Source organism: Cydia pomonella, chromosome 3, assembly GCF_033807575.1.
Source record: "Cydia pomonella isolate Wapato2018A chromosome 3, ilCydPomo1, whole genome shotgun sequence".
Lineage (NCBI taxonomy): Eukaryota > Metazoa > Arthropoda > Insecta > Lepidoptera > Tortricidae > Cydia > Cydia pomonella.
The window spans coordinates 558,318-583,938 of NC_084705.1; the positions used below are offsets into that span (position 1 = coordinate 558,318).

Genomic DNA, 25,621 nt, shown 5'->3' on the forward strand with positions numbered 1-25,621 from the left:
CAAGATGATGGGATATTAAAATAAATAGTACAGTACCAGAGACAAAAAACATGTGATCTCAATATATATTGTCACTGATCTAGATTCTAGAGCGATAAGGCATTTCTATGAGTAATAATAACTAACAAGTTAAGAGGGAATATTACCGGTAATTTTTCCATACAGACGTTTTCGACATTTTTCTCTCTGGATTTTGGCCCTAGATGACTATTGTTTTTTCTTATATGAGTTCAATATTACCAGAATCTGTGTTTGTGCATAACTTTTGTATTTTTTTGATATTCTTGTTTTTATAAGAGCAGCGGTAAAAACGGTCAAATAAATGCGCCGTAAACAGACACCTAGCACACAAAATCGGCAACAACAAACACAAAAATCAAAAAGGTCAGACACAGATAATTTCTTCTTCATTCCGTTTCCAAAGAGAATGAGACCTTGATTTCTCAGATCGCCTAAGTTACAATTTGTCCTTATCACACTAATTTTAGGAGCCGCCCCACTTACATACGCAGATATTTAGGCCTACCTAAAATTCTCAAATCCAAGCAGAGGCTCCACTGGTGTTTATTCTTAACCTCTACTCTAGAAGGTGAGCGAGACAGCGCTGGCATTCAAGCTCTTGGTTATTTCCACTAACCATCAGATGGGTTACATGTTTGTTCTTGTTTGTAACCGTCATAGAAGGAACCGTTATTCAACAGTGTGGGAGACGTGTTGCTGTGTCAGCGGTGGGAGATAACCAGTGGCAAATACTACTGAGAATGAATAAAGGGAGTGACCGCACCTCGTCCAGCTCGAGGCACTTGCCCCACTCGGCGAGGGTGATGCGGTGGTCGCGGTCCGCGTCGCACAGCTCCAGGAACGGCGCGATGCAGTGCTCCAGGGCCATCAGCGGAGCCCGGATCGGGAACAGCTCGTGTTTGGACACGAATCTGTAAAAATAATTCAAAAATTGATTATTTAACGATATTCTTTGTATTAATTGATTTTGATATTTTATAATTAGTTCAGTTTTTATTAATATAGTACTAAGTATATGCGAACGTGTACACCTTTAAAGGTAGTGTTCAGTGGAACTATGTAATTTATAATATGCTATTGTAACCTGAATTACCATATACGTAATAAATCATTCATTGTATATATGATGGTTAGACTCAACTAATATATCTGGTCGCCCTAGGCCCGGGCCTACTGGGCATTATGGCAAATCCGCCACTGACTACGCTATCTAACACTATACCACACTAACCACATTACACTTGTTTAATGCTTATTACCTGTCATTGTCATCGGCGTCAAGGTCACACCACTTCCAAATAGCAGCGTTGGTCCATCTCCTAGTGAGATTGACTTCGGCCTCGCGCTCCATACGTTGGAAGTGTGCAGAAAGTTCGCGACGCTCGACCAGGTCGCACGTATTGAACAGCTATACAAAGTAAAGGCCAACATTTGTTCGATGGTTGTTACCTGTCATTGTCATGGGCGTCAAGGTCACACGACTTCCAAATAGCAGCGTTGGTCCATCTCCTAGTGAAATTGGCTTCGGCCTCGCGCTCCATACGTTGGAAGTGTGCAGAAAGTTCGCGACGCTCGACCAGGTCGCACGTATTGAACAGCTATACAAAGTAAAGGCCAACATTTGTTCGATGGTTGTTACCTGTCATTGTCATGGGCGTCAAGGTCACACCACTTCCAAATTGCAGCGTTGGTCCATCTCCTAGTGAGGTTGGCTTCGGCCTCGCGCTCCATACGTTGGAAATGTCCGGAAAGGTCGCGACGCTCGACCAGGTCGCACGTATTGAACAGCTATACAAAGTAAAGGCCAATATTTGTTCGATGGTTGTTACCTGTCATTATCATGGGCGTCAAGGTCACACCATTTCCAAATTGCAGCGTTGGTCCATCTCCTAGTGAGGTTGGCTTCGGCCTCGCGCTCCATGCGTTGGAAGTGTGCGGAAAGTTCGCGACGCTCGGCGAGGTCGCGCATGATGTTGAAGAGCCAGTCGCGCATGCGCCGGGGGAAGTCGGCCATCTCGCTTTCAGTGCATTCCTGTAACATGCAATGCGTGTTTTGTAATAATGAATATTTATAATGAGGCAACACTAAATGTGTCATTGTAGGTATTATATTTTAAGATGCTTGTGTTGTCTTTTCAAAACGTTAAGGCTAGTTTGGGCGACGTTCGTAATTTAATCAGTGGCAAGTATTTGTGACTTTGCATTCCTAAATAAAGGTCCTCATGCTCCATGTGCAGCACAGACCCTTTAGGCATGCAAAATCACAAATACTCGCCTCTTGACTAAATTACTAACGTAACCCGAATTCGCCCTTAGAGCGGATGTTCAGATGTTTTTGGGCAAGTGATACCTATAATATTCCAATATCCCATCCTCATCGCCACATGTAAATTACTGTATTTACCTCAGTAAATCATACGATATAATGTCCAACGGTTCGGCAACACAAACATCACGCGGTACGACCGCTCTGCTCGCCGGTCTAGAGTTTGTGCGGAAAGAGAAGAGTCGTGAAATGTATGGCATCCAATACATTCTACGACTTTCTCTTTCCGCACAGACTGTAACATCGACTGACTGTAACTGTCAGTGACGTTATCATGACGTAAGCACTCGAGGCGTCTATACATTACAGTGACTATAAATGTATAGGTAGTTATGAGGCTATTTATTTATGATGCTTACGTTTGACTTCGTAATAGAAAACCGTAGGTGGAATTTGTCCCAGAAAGGCCCCCCTTAAATTTTTATCCTTCTATAAAAAGGTAAGGTTGGTTCAACACAGCAAAATGTGAAGGAGAAATGCCTATTCCTTTAAACAGTTACATTGTATTTATACATACGGACCGTGCGCGTTGGAGGGCCTACCATCTTGTGGCCTGAATCGGAAACAAACATATTTGTCACTTCACGCTAAAGTAAGTGCTGCCATCTACCGTTATCTTACGTTTTCTTGTGCATAGTAGGTTCTATCTAGCATCTTGTGGGCTACATTGGCGACCGGTTTGGCCTAGTGGGTAGTGACCCTGCCTACAAAGCTGATGGTCCCGGGTTCAAATCCTGGTAAGGGCATGTATTTGTGTGATGAGCATGGATATTTGTTCCTGAGTCATGGGTGTTTTCTATGTATTTAGGTATTTATATATTATATATATCGTTGTCTAAGTACCCTCAACACAAGCCTTATTGAGCTTACTGTGGGACTTAGTCAATTTGTGTAATAATGTCTTATAATATTTATTTATTTATTTATTGGAAGCATAAACTTTCACATTTAAACCTCGCACCAAAAATCTGACGCCTCCTGTGCTACCCCCTACAATTTATGCACGCTCCCTAAACTTGAAGCAGCAGAAATCTTAAGATCTTTAAGAGCTACACAGATCTTAAAAGGCTCAAAAAACTTACAGGCATCTCGCGGCACTCTCCGTAGTACTCGATCTGCAGATGGTGGAACTCGGGGCCTTTGCAGGCCTCGGAGCCGTCGAGGCAGAGGCAGCGCTGCTGGTAGACCTCGCAGTCGGAGGACCAGGTCTCGTTGTGGTTGGTGCACACCTTTGAAATATATACCATCATAGTTAGTACGAAGAAAAGACAAAGGTTTGAAAAAAAAATTGTACTTTGTGATTGGGAACACAGAAAGCAAAGCGTAGAACACAGATATAGTTATATGTTTCACAAGGGGGCAAAGTTGTTGTTTAATCACTCGTTCTAATATTGATACCCGAGCAAACGAAAGATTTCAAAAATGAACCACGAGCGTAGATGAACCCTGGTTCAAGAAGTGGAATCTTGAGCGTTGAGAGGGTTTCAAGGCACGAGGGTTAGACAAACTTTGCCTCTGAGAGTGAAACACAAAATTTTCACCACAACAAGGCGAGGAAAATACTAACTATGAAATACCAAAAAAAAAAACCAAATCAAATTCAAGTTAACGTAATAAAAAATGTATCAACCAAAATACAAGGAAATAACTCAAAATTTGCATCTGACTTTGCTTCAGCTTCATTGGAAACCGGGAAGTGGGTCAAATTTAACTTGCAAGATTTGATTACAGACCGACAGACAGACAACGGGACAGGTGAAGGACGGGATAAAAGCTTGTAGTAAGGCAACGACACCGAGGATGGGCTAATTATTTACTTGTCGGTACTTATAACAAGTAGGTACGTAAGCAAGACTGCGCTACGCACGTAGCATCGTCCCGGTCGCACTCCGGAGCGGCCTGCGGATCCGCATTTAATGTGAGTGTCACCTTACCTTGCGGCACAGATCGGTCTTGTCAGGGTACTCCTTGATGCAGTTGGGCTTCACCGTGTTCGTCGATTTAATAATTACCTAAAGTATTTTAACACTGATAGAAAATCTCTAGTTTCAGCGGCCTCCGGCCTTTTACGTTGCGGCGTAGGTCGTTCTCGTCAGAGCACTCCTTAATGCAGTTGCAGACGTCCTCACCGTGTTCATCGATTTTATTATTAAGTACTTGAGGTACTTTAATACTGATAATAAATCTCTAGTTCCAGCGGCCTCCGGCCTCTTACCTTGCGGCGCAAGTCAGTCTCGTCAGGGCACTCCTTAATGCAGTTGCACACGGCCTCGCCATGTTCATCGATTTCACAAACACGACCAGCGCTGCAGTGGACCTTCAGGCACGGATCGGCGCCTGCAGACATATTTACAATCATGAGCTTCACTTAAAAACGTCTGTAATGTTATCTTGACAATTGCTTAAGTAAACCATTATTTTTGGTCATTATCAGCACCATTACATCAAATGTCGCTCTTATATGATTAAATGCGCAAGTTACTATAAAAATACTCGAATCACTATAGGTGTTTCTATAGTATAGTAGGTACTGTGCTCTAAGGGAAGTAAAAAAAATATGCAGATGTAAAAACCGCCTTATGTACCTACTGCGCTTTTGCTCACTCCTGGCTCCGATATGGTATAGTTATGTGGGGCAATAGCACCAACATACACGAACTATTTATACTTCAAAAGAAATGCATAAGAATACTTACCAACATAAAACAAACAGAAAGTTGCAGACCTCATTTCCGTAAACACGAGATACTGACATTGATCTCCTTATACATACTGGAGATATGTAAATTCAAAAGAAAATATAATCAACTCTTTCCATTACCAAAAAATCCGACAACCTCACATTTCCGCCCAAGAAATACAATTCCCATTCCGTTTTCAAATTTAAATATCCATAGCTCTAGTCCATACATATATAATGTGCATTAAGATTTACAATAAACTTCCAATAGATATTAAAAATGAAAAAATAGATAATATATTTAACAAAAAACTTACAAAGTATTATAGATAATAGTTTTTATAACTTGCAAGAGTTTTTTGAAAGTTAAATTACTGGTAATAAACAAATTACAAGATCTCATAGGTATATGTAAAATTACTATATTTATATTTAGATTAAGAATATGTTAAGTATTATTTGCAGTGCCCTTACAGGGTTCATAGCTGTCCGATATCCAAATTGAACATCTAATGTACTTACCTATGAAAGCAATAAATGATTACTGATTACTGTTTAAAGAGTTCCCTCGATTTCTTTCCCATAATGTGGGATACTGTCAGGACAGTCTTCAGAGATATGGGATCAAGTGTGAAGTATTAAATATTAAGCCATATTATACAAAAAAATACTTTATTAAAGTGATTTAGTTAACAGACCTACTCGTAGCCGTCTTTGCAAAATCGGGAACATATAAAACAGACTCACCATCAGGGAATACATCATTGATGTCGGCTCCGATCTCGTTCAGACGTTTGCGCTGGGCTTCCTGCGAATATTAAGCATTATTTTTAACACATGCATAGGTAGCTAGCTTCTGCCCTGGCCGCAAATGTCCGTGTAGAAGTAACAAAAAACTTAGCACCAACCCCGTTGAAATGGTTTCTTAGTAGACCTCACTACACTCAGACTCAGTTGAACTTTTTGCGGCTATGTTTGTCAAACTATCTAAGTATCGGCATGTATCGGGACTGTTTTATAGACTATTAATATTCAATATGACCTACTTCGCTTCAGAAATAATTATTAAAAAATACGGAAGTAGGTACCTAAAGACTATCGCATTCATAATTAGCCGGCACGTAATTTATTTACGAGTTACGAGAACAGGATTGCGTCACGGCAGTCAACAAACTCGGGAGACAGAGGCGTTATTGTTCATCTAAAAATAACTTAATAGTTACTCAAACATTGCTATCTTATATTATTTTAAACTCCAAAAAGCATCTTCGAAAATATGAAAATTTAATCATATTTCATAGCATAGGTATTAGTATAGTTAAATTGGAGGTGGAAGGGGACTCGACAAGAAAGAATCATTTTATGAGAGACAGGACAACTTATAAGAAATACACGATAGAAACGGTCCGAGCTCGAGCCAGGGCGTCCGACACTTTGTTTTCTATAAATTCTATAGAAAATATCTTGCTATCATCGAGACTGCTACTGCTGCTTATAGAAAACGATGTGTACAGAGAAGAGTGGCGTAATAAAGAAGCGGCCATGCTCAGCAGTGGGTGGATTTGGGTACAGACTACAGAACAGACTATGCTACTCGTATGGGTGTGCCAGTATCGTCGTCTTTATCTATCATACCTGGTACCGCCTCTCGTCCTCCCGCTCAATCATGCCCATTTCCAGATGGTCGGCCTCGGCGTCCTCCCTGTCCTCGGCATCCCCGCGGTGCTCCTCCAGCGTCGGTGCTACGGTGGTGGTGGTCGTTGTGCGGAGACGCTTGTGACGTCTACGGTGTTTCTGTGGAAATGACGATAAAATTTAAAAAATCGGAAATCACGAGTAGGCTGTAGTACCGCGGCCATTTTCTTCGTGACTTGTTACTGGTTTTTAAAACAAAAAATCGCCCAGACTTACAGGTGAGACGAGAGAAAACCTCCATTTAAAAAACAGCTAGGGGCCTAGCCAAGATGCCAATCATTTGCGCTGTAGCGAACGAAACGGTAATGTCTCTATTACGTTTCCATGTAAGTGCGACAGAGATCTATTTATATCAGAGTTTCGTACGCTACGGCGCAAATGATTGGCATCTTGACTAGGCCCTCTAAAGTTTTGAACACCGTCGTAGAGTGGCATACCTATCGGTGTTAATTGTTATATAAGTATTTTACTATCGGATATAGTTGTGGAGCGTATTTATTTATTTATGTGCACTGTGCAGTGCAGAATTGAACGAGTTATTTCAATGCATCTACAAAGCAACAAAGGTCACCGATCAATCTTAAGATTGTAACACGGTAATTAAGACAAACTAGACATAGAGTAGGTACCTTATTTTCTTAACTAGAGCATTACGAATGGTCGATGGTGGTGATAAAACGGTCTTCGTCACTTTCAATCCCACCGTGTTAAAAAGTGACGGCTGGGTTGTTTCATCACGTGGATAAAGCTATACATAATATGCCTGCTAATGCAACAGTGATGCTGGAAAGGAACGTCACGCGAGCTGAATGCTGCGATGAACCTATGCTTGCACAGCTGGGGTGCAGGACAACTACAAAAACAGTCTGTCTTATCTCACCTGAGCGTCAACGGTGCAGATGGCCGCGACCAGCAAGGCTAGCAACAGCAGGTGGCCCTTCATGATTTTCTGTAACAAATAGAAACATATATTTTAGTAACAGATAGATAAATAGAAATACTCTTTACCTTTAGTGGCACACCTCAGTAAAAGACACAGCTTAAAGAAACATGATAGAGGCACACAACAGGCGGTCTCATCGCTAAAGAGCGATCTCGCCTAGACAGCCTTTGGGGAGCAGAAACAAAACAATACCTATTTACTATTTTAAATGTTTTCACGCAGTACCTAACAGTAGCAGGTATACCTGCATAAGTATATGTTTTACTTGCGGAACTGTATTGTTAGCTGTCATGTGTAAGAAGAAATAATGTGTAGTATAGATATATTATGACAAAACTTCCGTGAGACACAGAAATATTAAATATTTTAAAACGGATCACTCTCGTATTCGACATCTTACAAAATAAAACAATATAGAAATAAATTGTTTCGCACCGTAACGAGAAGATTGGTCTGTAATCTGTATTGATTAGCCGGGTCCACACAGAGCGAGCATGCGAGGCGGCGCGTGCGTTTTCCTCGCCCGAGCGCGCCGCCACGGCTGAGGCACATCTACATTGACCGGTTTGTGCGTGAGGAAATTGCCTCGTGCGTATGCTCGCTCTATGTGGACCTGCTGGCTATTCACTAACGCGCGCCCCCGTTCAAGCTCCTTGTTATGCAAGTAAATAAAGTCTTATATGTAGGTATCGGTCCGGAAATACGCGGGCGACAGTTCATCAAAACATAACAGATAGTCAACAACTTCTGCATACAAGATTTATTGACTACATTAGAGTCACTGTATCTTCCAAGACTTCCTGGCTCCTATTGACTAGCCTGCAGCTTGGGACGTGGGAAAAGGCCCCAGAAACAGGGCATGACGCGACTGACGCGTACGCAGAATGGGTTCAGTAGGTAACATGCATTACTTGTTGTTCCTATGAAGTGAGCTATTTTAGACTACAGTTCATTGTGTAAACGATCGGCCGAACCGCTGCTGGGAGAATACCTAAGTTATAATCATAAAATAGAATTCTTACAAAGTATAAACTTTCGGAACCTTCGCTGTGATTAGACACTAATCATACAGATACGCACATTTGATGTTTTTCATCCTCTTAGTATATTTTGCGAGATCAATAATATATGTATAGAGAGCTCTTACCATGGAACTAACACATAAATAAGTTAGCTCCTTCATACATTTTGGTTGTTCTTTGATCAGCTCGATGTTTTCTATGGGAAAAAACATCGATAAATTGTATTTCACAATTTGGCCCCATAGTAAACGTTGCTTTGTAGGACCTATTACCTCGCAAAATTTGGGGTAGAAAAACACCTATTTTACTGTCTCTTGTAATATATTGTACGAACTATAAACCCAGAAAACATGGCCATCTTGAACCCTCCAACATTGAAATAGAGTCTACAGAACATTAACAGTTGTAAGTATTCCTTGTAGGTACAACGTCTACTCCCATTCAAAATTCATTCGGTCATTCGCTCGACCCCTCTACTCGTAGGTACAAAAGAAATGAAAGAAGGGTCCCTCTTTACCTTTAAACTCGTGAGATAAACGAGCACACAGCTTACGTTTACCGAATCGCAATGAACGAATGCGTGATTGACTGAACAGTTTATTGGCCGCGTGTTAGCGAAGTCCGTTTCAGCTTGGGAAAAAATGCTTTCGATGTCCGGATGTTCTCCTCTACAGGGGCCCATTTCTCAAACGGTATTAAACTAATAATATGTGACATTATCTATGAAAAGGGACCTTATTGTCGGTGGCGCTTAAGCCATTATCAACGATGCTCCCATATTATAAACAACGCCGCGCGGCAGTTTACGTTACGTTTACGCAGTGCGGCGAAGCGCCATCGACAATATAAGGTCCCTTTTCATAGAATATTAGACTAATACCATTCGAGAAGTGTGGCCGAGGGTATGTAGGTATATTGTACTGTACAAAGATGAACTTAACCCTTTGAGGGATCGTTCCAAGTATCGTAAAATAAATCCTATTTCAAACAAGAGCATTAAGATTCGATTAAGTAAGTACCTGAGATATTTCCTCCTTGTTGATTGCAGCGGCCTACTTCTACATTGTATTAGAGAATACTGTGTACCGATAGACCGCGATATCCCTTCCATCGCTGTGGGGGCACGCGCGGGTTTACAGTTTGCAGCGGGTGACCGGAGAACGATTTTACAGGACAAGATGTTTAGGCTTGTGCAACTACATTACAGAATTTACAATATTACAATACTTAGGTTTAAAGATCTTTATTTCTCATAAGAATACAAAATATTCACTTACATGAGAATTTTTCTTTTTTTTTCATGCAAAAAACATTTTAGCGGACAAACAAACAACAACCTATTGTTCTAAAAAACACTAGAAAAACACGCTTTTATAAACGCACGTAAAAACCAAAAACAAACACGACTATGATACGATATTCCATCATGGAATGCCAGTGCCTATCTTCCGGCTTCATCATCAGACCTTGAAACCTAATTGTGGTCAAAGTTCATTACAAGACTTTTCTAACAAATCCAGATGCAGCTATGATACGATGTTCCATCATGAAGTTCCAGTTCATATCTTCCGGCTCCATTTCGTCGGATTTGATTTATAATGTTTTACAGTTAATATTTGTCTCCCGTTCGCAACGTTGGTGTGCATTTTTTTTGTGTTACACTCGATGGCAAAGTTTGTAAAACCCTCGTGCCTTAAACTTAAAACCCTTGGAACGATCAAAATTCCAAAAAAATTGTTGAATCTTTCGCTTGCTCGGGTATCAATATTAGCACGAAGGGTTAAACAACAACTATTACCGGCTGGGGCTAGATTCGCACTCTGTCCCACTCTAATACTAACGAGCCGCTTATCCCAACGCTGTTTGAATGTTTTTCATCGCATCCTTTGTCAAGTGCTCACGACTCCAAAAGTGTCCGCCAAAAGAATGTGTAGATGTAATAACACGGCATTTCCATTTAAAGTTGTAGGTAAGCTGTAAGAGTCCCCAAAGTTTTATACAGTTTTTATTTGTCCGTTTTATTTCGGTCCTAGCAGGTTGTATTGAAAATGTAACCAAATGAACCCAAAACATTAGGGACATTTTCTTTCTCGTTAATAATTGGAAGCACGCGTGATTCCGAGTAGAAATAATATGAAAATACCCAATTCAAAAACATAAGTTGTGGGTCCAACTTTAAATAGAAATGCCCAACTAACTACCAACTCTTACTATACCTATTTATTCCAATACTACAAAGTAAAGTACTTATGAATGTATTTACGTGCCATGTAAATACATTCATAAGTACTTTACTTTGTAGTACAGTGTTTTGTGTACAGTGGCCGGGCGTCGCTCCCGCCAGCGCCGCGCCGCTGGAGTCAGCGAAACGAAAGCTGATGCACGTAAGTGCTTACAAAGCGCTTGGCTTGCTTACTGCAGTAACTATGGTAATGTAATAGAATATATTGGATACCCACTTCGAGGATTACTTAGGTATCAAGAAAGTCGGTGCGACGATCTTTTACTAATTATCTACAAGTTATTTAAAAAAAAATTGCTCTATAAAGTGTTTTTCAGTCACATTTTTTTTATTATGACATAATTGTATTTATATTTTAGAAATACTAAGTACTAATTGCATATATTATAAAAAAAGAATAACAATGAATGAGCTGTAATATTTAAAAAAAAAGTTACTGATGCTAGCTTTCACACACTTATGAAAAACTCACAGTCCCAAGTACCTATAATTGTATATAACATACGTTTTAATAAACATGCCAATGCAATCTAAAACCGACAGTTTCACTTGTTTAACCAGACACATTAAAGCAAGTGATATGGTTCATGTGTGAAGCTATGCAAACGCCACGCACGGTTAGGCCTTGGAGCCTCGGGGTCTGACATCAACGGGATGATATCATGGCCAATAACAATAAAAGTAACAATATTTATTACTATGAAGCTGTCGTTGAAAGAAACCCTAGAATTCGCGTGTTCTTTTAAAAAGAGACGGCATAGGAGATAAACTGTGGCACTTATTTTATCAAAAAAGGCTACTTTTTTTTACGTCATATTAGAAAAAAGTCACAATAGGGCTTGTATCATATTAAGAGCCCTTAATCCTTGGAGCGTTCTCCGATTTCACGAAATAACGCTCGATAGATGGCGTTGGCGCTCGGTACGCGAGCGCCGGCAACGCGACGCGCGTTTCAATGCAGACTAGAATAATCTTGATAGTTTTCAATATAATTTCAAGCAACATTAATTTTAGTGTCATATGATATCATATGGGCACTCTTTATTTTATTGTTTAAGCACAGTAGTTTTTTTTATGTACACTACTACTAAGTGTACAGACTACAGAGTGTACTATAACCCTTGCTCTATATTCTGTCTCTTTCACACCAATGGAAAATGAAGAAGTTAGTAAATGACTGCAGGTATAAATAAAGTATATTAGTGCGATAGAGAGACAGATAGTGTTTCGTTGTCGTATCGTAAACGATTGGCATGTTGGCCACACACTTGCTTAGTGCCTAGCCAAAATACCAATCGTTTGCGTATATTAGTGCGATAGAGAGAGAGTAGTGTTTCGTTGTCGTATCGTAAACGATTGGCATGTTGGCTACGCACCCATGATAGTGACTAGCCAAGGTCTCATGATGGAGTCAGGAGTAGGTCACTAGAACTCCTAATCTACTCATTATAATTCCATCGTATTTGAGCTCAATAGATTTGCCCTGACGAGTACCATCGATCTAAATGAAGTCCAGGGTCTCACGATGGAGTCAGGAGTTGGTCACCAGAACTCCTAATCTACTCATTATAATTCCATCGTGTTTGGGCTCAAAAGATTTGCCCTGACGAGTACCATCGATCTAGATGAAGTCCAGGGTCTCATGATGGAGTCAGGAGTTGGTCACCATAATTCCTAATCTACTCATCATAATTCCATCGTGTTTGGGCTCAATAGATTTGCCCTCACGAGCACCATCAATCTAGATGATGTTCAGGGTCTCATGATGGAGTCAGGAGTTGGTCACTAGAACTCCTAATCTACTCATTATAATTCCATCGTGTTTGGGCTCAAAAGATTTGCCCTGACGAGTACCATCGATCTAGATGAAGTCCAGGGTCTCATGATGGAGTCAGGAGTTGGTCACCAGAACTCCTAATCTACTCATTATAATTCCATCGTGTTTGGGCTCAAAAGATTTGCCCTGACGAGTATCATCGATCTAGATGAAGTCCAGGGTCTCATGATGGAGTCAGGAGTTGGTCACCATAATTCCTAATCTACTCATCATAACTCCATCGTGTTTGGGCTCAATAGATTTGCCCTCACGAGCACCATCAATCTAGATGATGTTCAGGGTCTCATGATGGAGTCAGGAGTTGGTCACTAGAACTCCTAATCTACTCATTATAATTCCATCGTGTTTGGGCTCAAAAGATTTGCCCTGACGAGTACCATCGATCTAGATAAAGTCCAGGGTCTCATGATGGAGTCAGGAGTTGGTCACCAGAACTCGTAATCTATTTATCATAACTCCATCGTGTTTGGGTTCAATAGAGTTGCCCTGACGAGCACCATCAATCTAGATGAGGTCCAGGGTCTCATGATGGAGTCAGGAGCTGGTCACCAGAACTCCTAAACTACTCATCATAACCTCATCGTGTTTGGGCTCAATAGATTTGCCCTGACGAGCATCATCAATCTAGATAAAGTCCAGGGTCTAATGATGGAGTCAGGAGTTGGTCACTAGAACTCCTAATCTACTCATTATAATTCCATCGTGTTTGGGCTCAAAAGATTTGCCCTGACGAGTACCATCGATCTAGATGAAGTCCAGGGTCTCATGATGGAGTCAGGAGTTTGTTGTGCTCAATAGATTTACTCCGACAAGTACCATCAAATTACCATTATGATGAATAGATTAGGAGTTCTGGTGACCAACTACTGAGTCCATCATGAGACCCTCGACTTAATCTAGATCGATGGTACTCGTCAGGGCAAATCTTTTGAGCCCAAACACGATGGAGTTATGATGAATAGACTAGGAGTTCTGGTGATCAACTCCTGAGTCCATCATGAGACCCTGGACCTCATCTAGATTGATGGTGCTCGTCAGGGCAACTCTATTGAACCCAAACACGATGGAGTTATGATGAGTAGATTAGGAGTTCTGGTGACCAGCTCCTGACTCCATCATGAGACCCTGGACCTCATTTAGATTGAAGGTGCTCGTCAGGGCAACTCTGTTGAGCCCAAACACGATGGAATTATAATGAGTAGATTAGGAGTTCTAGTGACCAACTCCTGACTCCATCATGAGACCCTGGACCTCATCTAGATCGATGGTGTTCGTCAGGGCAAATCTTTTGAGCCCAAACACGATGGGATTATAATTAGTAGATTAGGAGTTCTGGTGACCAACTCCTGACTCCATCATGAGAACTTGGTCTTCATCCGGGTCAAAAATAATAATGCAAACCCTAACGTAATTTCAAGTGAAAATGCGTTTTTCAGAAAATCGCAGCCAAATAACACTAGACCTTACTCATAGTGTTGTGTTCCTGCCGGTGAGTAAGGTTGCCAGAGCTCAACGAGGGGCGGGAGGGGGTTAGGGTCGGCAACGCGCATGTAACTCCTCTGGAGTTGCAGGCGTACATATGCGGGCCGTATGCTTGTTTGCCACCGACTTAGTATTAAAAAAAAGTAACACTGAAAATCCATCAATAAGCGAGTCTGGCATACTGTAAAAAATGAACTTTTATTAAGATTTTCTAATCGCAGTATATAGCACTTCTCGGAACTCCGTAGCTGATTACGATCGCAACGAATGCCTGACAATCGAGCACAGGTCCGTCCTCTAAGCGCGCTCCGCGCGGACTGAGAGCGGGGCGTCGCTGCTGCGTGATTTATACGTGTTTTAAAAAAATATAAATTTACGGCAATGTAGGTCCCATAGTTACGAATTTTTTTTTATAGGTTAACATAAAGTTACAGTTTGCTACAATATTATTTTTAAAGCAAAATATGCGTACAATTTGCGGAAATAAAATATAATAAAACCCTGTTTTCGCCAAAAAAATGAAGAAAACTCGGAAGGTATTTTATCAGTTTTTTCAAATGAATTTTCGATTGTTAATCATTCCAGCCCCTCGTACGAGATATGTTGAATCAAATTGTAGTCATTCATGTACCAAATGATTCTTGTTTATAGCAAAATTGAGAACCGAAACGCCACATCTCACTGCAAAATTTGGAAAAGACTCCCAAAAAACCTCATTAAAAAAGAGGTTTAAAAGAGAAAATGAAAATTTGAACTGTTGGAGCCCCTAGTTTAGGAAACGATTATTTAGGTACGTTATCAGTTTTTGCATAAATACTAATAGTTACGTCGTAATCTTGAATGAAAAAGGAAGCATTTTACAAAATACGCTCGTCTGTAGGAATAAGGACTCTTAAAATGGACGGATAAACCGCCACGTCTTATTTGTTTGACAAGGGTAATGTGCGTTTTGGGGATATTTCTTATGCAGATTTCCCAAAGGACTCTAAGAAAGATATGTTCGTAAAGAAACCTACAGAAGGAACTACAATTTATGAAAACCACAATGAGATTTCACGTGAATGTGTTGAAAGACTCTAAATACTCGCCTCGATACGACAGCAGGCTCAAAAAGTGAAACGTAAATGATCCTAGTGTTTGATAGCCTAATTCCAATAGTTGACCGCCCGCAACTATATCATTTGTAAATAAAAATATTCAACAGGGACATTTACCTTATTAGAGGGGGCCTAGATGGCCTAGTCAAGATACCAAAACGCTACAATTTCCATAAATTATTTACGTTTATCTTAACTTTTCGTTTCGTATTTTGCAAACGATTGCCATCTTGGCTAGGCCCCCGGGAAGCAAACATAAATGTAAACGACACCCAACACCAATATAGCAGGATATGAGACCGAGCTGAAAGGACGACTTGTTTGGGCCTGCGATTAGATCATTTGATGACCGTTGCAGACCGTGCCACAGCTGCAAAGGGGATCACATCTCAACCCGTGTGGTCAACCAATATTTAAGATTCTAATCAAATATGGCCGCAGGCATTAGGTACTGTACTATCGACAAATTTTATATAACTTATAGCAACGGCATAAGATACCTACATAATGAAAAAGTATAAAAGCTTAGCTAGCATGGAAGGGCTACTGCATTTCATATTTACTTATTAAACAAAATAAAAATATATCATAGTACAAAAGGCGAACGTGCATTCTAGGTACTATACCTAGTTAAGATAGAGCATTCTCTACCAATTTCGTTCAAATAACCTGATTGATTCTTCTTTCCTTAACAATTTATTTTGGTATATTTTTACGCAGGCTCTGTCTTTATTAATTAACTATCATTGCTAATAGTCTAATAAAATTAATGTATGTCACTAAAGCACGTTTCTTCTCACACAATGAGTTAAAAAACTTACAATACGGTCAATATTTTTAAACTTATATCACTCTTGATAACCTCAGGAGCGAGGCGACCCCATTTAACATATACAACGTATAATATTAGACTTTAACAAACATATGAATAAAGATTAAAATTCTGCATATGAATTAGCGCGTGCTATCGATTGTCTTAATCAAATTTGAACCTTGTCTCTTGCTAATAAGATGCAAATTTGTACATGCGCGTGCGCATGGTAACTGTTGGTTACATTACAGTTTACGACGAACATTAAAACGGTTCCCGGAATGACTGAACTTATTTCTGGAGCCACCTGAATTGCTGAATGTGTCATGCGAGCCTAACTAGGAGGCGAGGGGTATGGGCATTGTGAATGTCATCTCGCTTTGTGTGGTAGGGCATAGCACAGCGTATGTTATTCCAGATCTAGAGCAGAGCCCAACTGGGGACGTACCTCCACCTTACAGAAAACCGCAGCCAAATAACACTAGACCCTACTCATAGTGTCGTGTTCCTGCCGGTGAGTAAGGTTGCCAGAGCTCAACGAGGGGAGGGGGGTTTAGGGTCGGCAACGCGCATGTAGCTCCTCTGGAGTTGCAGGCGTACATAGGCTACGGAAACTGCTTACCATCAGGCGGGCCGTATGCTTGTTTGCCACTGACGTAGTATAAAAAAAAAAGAAGACTCGAGTCCTTCGAGTCCTCTGCTTTACTCGACTCAGTTTTTCAGACCCTTATAATTAAGTCGAAGCTCGACTCCTTTAACTTCTTAGAGAGGATAAGGATAAGGCTTGAGTCCTTTATCAATAACATTCAATTTATTTACAATTATTTTAAATGCTTCACATAAAATTGATGTGTAAGATACCTACACAACTTATGTTGCCTTAATAAAGGACTCGACTCAGGGCTTAAAATAAATAAATAAATATTATAGGACATTATTACACAAATAATAACAACGATATATATAATATATCCAGGTCCATGGGGTCCCAGCGCGCACAAGTTTTTTGGAGAAATCGCGAAACGTCTGGTTGACGTAACTGGTGACCGAAGAGCTGGCGGCTTCCTCGCACAACGTATCAGTATTGCGATACAACGAGGAAATGCCGCCAGCATCCTTGGTACAATGCCTCAAGGGCCTATTTTAGATATAAGCTAGTTATAGTAATCATCTGTATATATCCATTATGTATATTGTTATTGTCAATAAATATTATTATATATAAATACTTAAATACATAGAAAACACCCATGACTCAGGAACAAAATATCCATGCTCATCACACAAATACATGCCCTTACCAGGATTTGAAGGCAGGGTCACTACCCACTAGGCCAAACCGGTTGTCGCATTTTTCGTCGCAAAAGAGTCGGAATTTTTGAGCTGAGCCTCATGATAATTGAGTCGGGCTCGCACCCCGAGGATTCAGTACCATCACAACATTTTTACAATGTTTAAATTGTTTTCGACTTGTGCTGGAACTAGTTTTTATCATGTTAATTATGCAGTGTATTTTTCTTTATTATCACACCAAGTTGGAGGTCTGTATTTTATAACCGTAATATCTAGATATACATAAAAAAAACATATAAGTAAGCTCAACTGTTATAAACGATAAATACGAAACGATGATGTAATCTGTTATCCCTCAGGGACATAGGGGTCGCAGAAGAATTTGCCATTAGTCGCGATCCTGAGAGGCTACTTCTCAACTGATCGCCCAAGTCCAAGCAGGGTCTCTGCTGGCAATCGATTGACAGTCGACGGTCGGGGCGGCCTCGTACCTTGAAATTTATATCTCTATTGTCGTTATACCTACTACTTATATGAAAATCGTAATTATTTGGTGTTTGTTCTAATACCGGTACTCTATAAAAAACCGTGTTGATTAAATCTGTCGTTCAGTGTGCTCTATCGTATGACCCATACCAGGTAGACAGTCGAAATTTACACCAAGTGTGTATTTCTATTGCAGCTGTAACAAATAATACATATAATATAATATTGTAATTTTTTTTAAACGAAACAAACGAATCGTGTTTTAAAATCGGGATATTTTCCATATTTATTTATTTTCATGAATTCCCGATATTGTTTTATTTTTCATTTACATTTATAGGCATTTCAAAAGAGCCTAATCTTAGTGAGGTTGCGTTATTTTATCAGAGTACCTTTCCTCACCCCTATAATGGAACACGCACCAGTAATGGGATGGTATAGATAGACAAATCCTGTAAAGCAAGTATTTACCATCAGTTTTAAATCGCTAGCAACATTTTACCATAAGCAAGAGCTAAAGAGCTGCTTGAGTTTAATTTTTCATTGATATTTGTTAGTTCGAAAATGAATGGCGCCATACATCCCATGACTGAAGCAAAAAACCAATTTTGGGTTAATAATATTGAAACCAATTGCAGTAGCTTTCATTTAATAATTGCAGTAGCTTTAATTTTAAGATGCTATTTAATTTAATTTAGTTTATTTTTTATGTAATGTAATTGTAAATATGATGTGTAAATGTGTAATGTATATGGAAACAATTTTCTGGATTAAATTTCATTCATTCATTAAATACATAGAAAACATAAAGGCCAAATTGGGCATACAACTTTTAAAGCGTAAAGCGGTAGAAATTTTACAAGTGTCGGTGAAATATCAAAATACTCTAAATTTTCTCTTAAATGTCCCATGATTGGTGCCGTTAACATATATACTTTCCTCTTATAACATATATACTACTACCTTCGGTTTTCATCATCAGATCAGGTCGATCCTTGAAGGGTCGATCTCAACATAACATTGTATTGTCACCGATTTTTCCGTAGTACGCGAAATTTTAACAACAAAATATTTTGAGAAATAGGCAAATAAATAATATGCAAAATTTGAAAACATTCGAAAACCGCAAGTTAAATGCAAGCATGTTGGGATACTGTTTAACAACATTAAATAATAATAAGTCAAATAAAAGCTTGTATAAATAGGTGAAACGTGAAGCTGGTAGGAATGTAGGATGTATTAGGGACGCACGCAGTGGGAATTGGAAACCAATTGCCAAGTGAGTAAAAAAACGAGCCCAAAAGCTGAGTCTCACCTATTTCGCCGCGTTCCCGTGCGAAACTGATAGCAAAGTTGCAAGAATAAAAGCGATGCCCTAGTGTGAGGGAGTCTGTAGGCCGAGCTCCGTATAAGGACGGAAGCCCGTAGCGTTCTAGAACAGAGTTTGGAATGAAACCAATGTGAACTCGGCTCGCCTGCTGCTCGGTCTTCATTCTCGCTCGAAAGTACGACTCATGGGATCATTTGGTTTTCCGGCCCTGATGGGATGGGATGGGATTCCGGCCCGGCGGATGCAGGGCTTAACATTCGGCCTATGCGGAGCCCCGCTGTTTTCTTTTTTTAACACTTTGACAATTAGGTTGGTTCGATCACGATCACGGCTTTGCAGCAACTCTGCATATTTTGGACTCCCAGCTAGCCGGAGGAACCTCCCACTGCCGCAAAGCTGGCTATCATCCTTCCTTGCTTTCCACCAGTTTGTTTTTTAACATAATTACCTTTGTTTGTCTCCGAGCTCTGCTGTTTCCTGCAGCTTAGCCATGCACGAAAGCTTTGAGACACTCTGCACCTTCGGTTTAAGTATGTGAAACTCTGCTCCCGGTCTTTGCATAAGCCTTAAAACTCAATGCATTCCTCAACCTTACAAACTTGTTATCGTAATAAAGAAAAATTTGTCAAAATTGCTACTGACTTACGAAAAAATACATTGTAAAAAAATTGTGATGGTACAGGATCCTCGGAGTGCGAGTTCGACATGAACTTGGTCGGTTTTGCGTGCCGAAATTGTATGGTCAGGGTCGGAGCGCGGGGCCCCCCCAAGGCGCGGGGCCCTTAGCATATGCTTTTTCTGCTGTTCGGTTAATTCGCCACTGTAATTGGGTACTTGACACATGTTGAATATTATAACAAAATTTAGTTAAATGGATAGAAAATGAGCCATCCATTATAAAAAAGTGGAATTTAAAAAAATATAATGAGATATTAAAAAAAAATACAAGGCTCCGAAATCTCAAAAAAATTTTTTTTTGTCTTCCAGAAATAGAAAAGAAAATGGTACCATTCCATTCCTTACATTTTATTGATAAATAAATTGTATGACAACTATACACATAAACGCAATATTTCAGGGTCAAAATGGCAATTTCCTTGATCTTCCATACATTTAGGACAGACTTATATGATGTGACGTCACATCACCTTATCATTTTGTTAGAGGCGTTTCAATCGTCGAGTGCGAGCGTCAGACTTTAACTCTCATTTCTGATCTTTGTGTTGCTTAAAAGCCATGAGTCCTATATCGACATTTGATCCTCAGGAAAATCAAGATCGTTTGACATTATTTACAAAAACAGCCAATTATTTTAGTTCTTTAAACTTAGTTTAAACTTCCTACCACTGCTACCAACACTAAAGGCTACGCTGAAATCTTTCCGATGTTGCCAGATTTTAAAATGAATTAATGAAGAAATGAAACCAAAGCGGCTTGCTTACAGCTTTTTAACTAGTAAATAATAGTTAATAACTATTATTTCTGCTTATAGAACCGACACAGAGAACCATGAAGTATTTTGCGCCATCGCCATGAGTTGTTGTTTTGACAACAAATCATAAAAGCGGAGCGTGAATCTCGCGATCTAAACGCGTAAGTGCCATGAATTTTAACGGCGCTTACGACGTTTTGATCGCGTGGTACATGTTGCGATTGCTACAATTTCATTGTTTGGTATTATGGCTTCTCTATAGTAATAATAACTCCATGTAGGTTGGTACTAGGTAGCACAAAACGGGATTTTGTGAGGTACCTACTTATTTAAACGAAGACTGAAGGGCAAATCACACAAATATCAGCCACAGAAAAATAAAAAAAACATGATAGGTTTGGGCTGGTTGTAAATTGTAATTAAATGTAACTCGTATACTTACGTTGTAATACTAATAGAAACTTTCATATCGCTAATACATTCAGTCTAAATTTGTCATTTTACTCTGTATTCTGACCCTGCACCAATTACGATCTTTCGGTTTGGCTCATGGTCGACTGATAGAAAATGCCTTCTGGCATTAAGTCCGCCATTTATTGTACTCTATGTATTGTGCAATAAAGTTTAAATTGTTAATATACTAAATTAAACGTGGAGCATTCTCTTCTAAACATTTATTTAGGTAAAAACATAATTATATACAAAAAACCGGCCAAGAGCATGTCGGGCCACGCTCAGTGTAGGGTTCCGTAGTTACTCTTCCGTCACAAGCTAAACTGGAGCTTAAAGTATAGTAAATTGTTAACGAAGGGATGAAACGGTACCTTTCACGCGAGTTGAACAAATAGGCAAATTTGCATAATCAGTACCTAATTAGGTAAAGTAAGTCTTTTTACTATGAAGGGGGAACTTTTTGCGATAATTCAAAAACAGCTAAACTGATCATGTCCGCTATAGTTTTCATTTAATGTCTTTCTTAAGCTCTACTTTCACGATTTTTTTCATAATTTTTGGACCTATGGTTCAAAAGTTAGAGGGGGGGGACACATTTTTTTTTTTCGGAGCGTTTATCTCCGAATATATTCACTTTATCAAAAAATGTTTGTCGAAGACCCGTATTAGTTTTGAAAGACCTTTCCAACGATACCCCACACTGTAGGGTTGAAGCAAAAAAAAAATATTCACCCCCACTTTACGTGTAGGGGAGGTACCCTCAAAAAAATTAAATTTTTAGATTTTATTGTACGACTTTTTCGGCTTTATTGATTTATATAAACATGCCGAATTTCAGCTTTCTAGCACTAACAACCACGGAGCAAAGCCTCGGACAGACAGACAGACAGACAGACAGACGGACATGGCGAAACTATAAGGGTTCCTAGTTGACTACGGAACCCTAAAAAGCAAGAACAGACATAGAATAGTAAAACCAAAGACAAGGAGTAAAAACAGATAGGAGTGTTGCCAATGTAAATGTACATTATATTAACATAAATAAATAAATAATACCATCGGCCACGATGGCCACGATGCGACATCGTCCACACTTATTTTTTGTCAATAGACTTAACATAAGGACTTAGCATAAGTTTCACGCAATAATCAGTTAAATATGTTGCTACAAGTTGTACAAGCCGAATTTTTAGCATGTTATTTACTCAATAGCTACCTTTTTGAAAAATACATTGAGATTTTTATTAGGAATAAATTCCTTACTAAACGCGTCTTTAAAACTACAATCATATAACTGAACTAAAACAATATTATCTTCAAAATATTCTCATTTGGCCCTGATACACAAACGCAAAACTTTGTTACAATTATCAACAATGTGCGCATAAAAAAATCTCAACATAATTTTGGGCCACCCAGTAAATACCTATACTTTAGAGAATTTCAACTTTGAATTAAGCCTCCGAATTTAACATCAAAACACGATAAAAATACACCGCCATTTAACAACCATCTTAAGTAGCTATAATTATCCATTTCACAATTTTGCTTATCCCTCCAAAATTGATTCGCTCAGCAGTCTTGTCTGCAAAACCGTTTTTAAATAAAATAGGTCAACATTATTCAACAGTGATAACGGAATCACGTGGGAGAGACATATAATTTGTATGTAGTTGTAATGTGGTGTATTCGCGACGGAAACTGATATCTGCCGGTTGACCTCTCGGAGATAAAAATAATCGAAGCTTTTTGTGTCATGTTAATGTAAGTGAGGTTCAATAAGGGAGTTAGCTACAATCCCTACTATTTATTACCAAATATTATAATGCGAAAGTGACTTTGTCCGTCTGTATTTCTGTTACCTCTTCATCAAGGGCGTCACCAGGTGATGGAGTAGGCAGTTCATATGGCGGATGGCCAAGGGGAGGGGGAGGAACATATTGTGGGGGGGGGGGGGGGGGGCAGGGGGCTATGTTACTTTTCTAAAAACCTGTGGTAAAAACTAGCCACACGGTTAGGGGAGACCGGGGTTCGCAACTTCTTCTTTTTCTTAGCTCTATCCCGGGGTCCGCAACTTAATTACAAAAATTGGTACACTGACCTTCTAACCCGGAAACTAGCCTAAAGTAGAAGCCTATTTCATATTAATATTCTATTTATATTTATATTGTAATCATAATGGAAATTAATCTAAATTTCGAACGAATTGGAAGGATCTTTGACGTATCTAACGTAAATAACCCTTACTAAACAAATACATTATTTTCCAATGACTACAAGTCATATAAAAAGATAGATCACCCAAATCACCAAACGATCAACAACACATGTGGCAAGTTTTATAAGAACATCGGAAGACAATAACTCATGTCGCCAGACGCGATAATGGTCAGAGCACACGCGACCAGACATATATACTATTAGTTATGTCCCACACGTCCGGAGGAGTTATGGCTTGCTGTTTTACGAATTTATGGCGTTGGCTTTGAAATAACCTGGACAGATTTATCTAGGACATATTTTTTTACAAAATAAAATAAAATAAGTAAGTTTTAGTGAAAAGAAAAACATTTTTGATACTAGCTTTTATTCACGACTGTAAAATGTTACTCAATCATCTATGTACATACATATATAATACCTATGTATTATAGGTACCCATAAAAGAGACTAGTTAATACGCTCAAAATCAATGAGATCGCGTTGTTTTACCACAGATCCTATGTCCATATATATGGACTCTATCATCACCTATTCATATCAGCCTGCGTTTCCACCAGAGATGTAGTGAGATAATGGATGCGTAGTGAGGGATGTGTGTTTTAAAAACTAAAAGTAGCACTTATTCATTCTGTGCACGTGCGCATTATGACTATGGGTACTAAATTTTTTACATTTTACTTCTCAAGTGTTTCTGTCAGACAGTCTGTCTTGGCGGGTCGAGGCCTAGGCAAATAAGCAGGCGAAATTGCCATGCGCGATAGCTTACGTGCGCCCTATGTCAATACGGACGGGATTAGTATTAGAATGTGTTTGTTGCTAATATTTGCTTAGGATTTGTTTCCGCCGCCGGTTAATAACGCGTGTTACGGATGGTATTTACACTGGGTGTCAGTAAATCCTGATGCTTAATTGGATTATAAATTAAAATCATAGCACATGTACCACGTGTATGTCCAATACATATGTAATATATGTATATGTATTAAATATGGGTAACTAATAATATGGATCGTAACCCCTAGCTAAGCACACCTAGATTAAGGCTACAACAACCCGCGTCCGTCAACGCTAGTTTTATGCAGTACTTCTAAATTCTAAACTAACTTTGCACTAACTTTGACAAAACAAAATGTGGTCTGCCATTATAAGCATTATAGTTTCATAGAAATTTGTCAGACCAAGACAGGTCTGCAACGGTTTTGATAGCACACGCAGTGCAAGTGTTATTTTTAAACTTCTATGACTTTATGACATATAAACAATACAGTCTTTAGTACGGGGCCCGTGCCCAGGGCTCTCATCCTCGGGGGGCCCCGAAGGAAGGCAGTAACAGTTTGATTACTCATAATATACAAGGTGCCCGTGAGCATTGCGTGACATTTTAACTAAGCATTCCTGGTAATATTTAGAAACTAAAATGTCATATTAGTACATTACGATACAAGTGCGAAAAATAGGAAATTCGAAACGAGTGGCGATAAATTAAAACACGACCGAAGGGAGTGTTTTAAATCGACACGAGTTGCGAATTACCTATTCGCACATGTATCGTACAACGTTTTACAGTACATATGGCCCTTTAAATGTTCGACACAGTAACATAATATGCTACTTCTCGCACTAGTGCTATAAAGTAGCCCCATATGTACTGTAAAAAAATTTCTAGTTTCAGAGATAATTAAATGTTTTCGAAATCATTCTTTCGCCATAAGTCGGTACAAAACACATTTTTGACTGCGGTATTGCCACTTTGAGGTCTAGTGTGGATAATACCTATTGATTGACATCGAAAAATTAAAAAAATGTATTCGAGAGGCTACCCCCAAATGAAAAAAAAACTTTTTAGTTAATATAAAAAATTACGTTTTATGTACAGGAGTGTTCAAAAAAAGGGGATAAAAAAACAATTTTTTTTTTGTCGAATTTCACAAAAAGTCATAACACTTTTTGCTTCTATTGCCATCAGGAATGCACCGTTAAAATCTCTCTCAATGCTCACGGGCACCTTGTATAGAAGATCATAGCAGAAAAATGTTAGTTTAATTCGCTTTTTTCATTTTCCAAAAGGACCCAAAATCTTACGTACCCAAGGGCCCCAGCAGTTTAAGACGGCTTGCGTATAAATAAAACTTACACTACCTACTTACTACTGTATGCTATCAAATTCTTTGCAGACTTATCTTGGTCTCACTCTAGTGTTGTCGACACAAAGTTTCGATTTTGGTTTCGGCGTAAAAATAATGTTTTG

At 39.3% G+C, this 25,621-nt stretch overlaps 1 protein-coding gene across 2 annotated transcripts in view; it reads right to left on the minus strand.

Annotated features, from left to right (window-relative positions):
- The window catches only part of LOC133515717 (SPARC), a 39,688-nt gene that overhangs the window by 655 nt on the left and 13,412 nt on the right, over positions 1-25,621 (minus strand). The window contains exons 1-8 of one of the 2 annotated variants that reach the window (XM_061848270.1): positions 9,707-9,729; positions 7,603-7,671; positions 6,663-6,821; positions 5,775-5,835; positions 4,563-4,684; positions 3,430-3,576; positions 1,851-2,053; positions 785-932 (exon numbers count right to left, since the gene is read on the minus strand). In XM_061848270.1, coding sequence (XP_061704254.1) covers positions 785-932; positions 1,851-2,053; positions 3,430-3,576; positions 4,563-4,684; positions 5,775-5,835; positions 6,663-6,821; positions 7,603-7,665 — 903 coding nt within the window. In that variant the 5' untranslated portion in view covers positions 7,666-7,671; positions 9,707-9,729. Of the gene's footprint in view, positions 1-784; positions 933-1,850; positions 2,054-3,429; positions 3,577-4,562; positions 4,685-5,774; positions 5,836-6,662; positions 6,822-7,602; positions 7,672-9,706; positions 9,730-25,621 lie in introns of those variants that run through there. The other variant, XM_061848269.1, reaches the window with a different exon arrangement.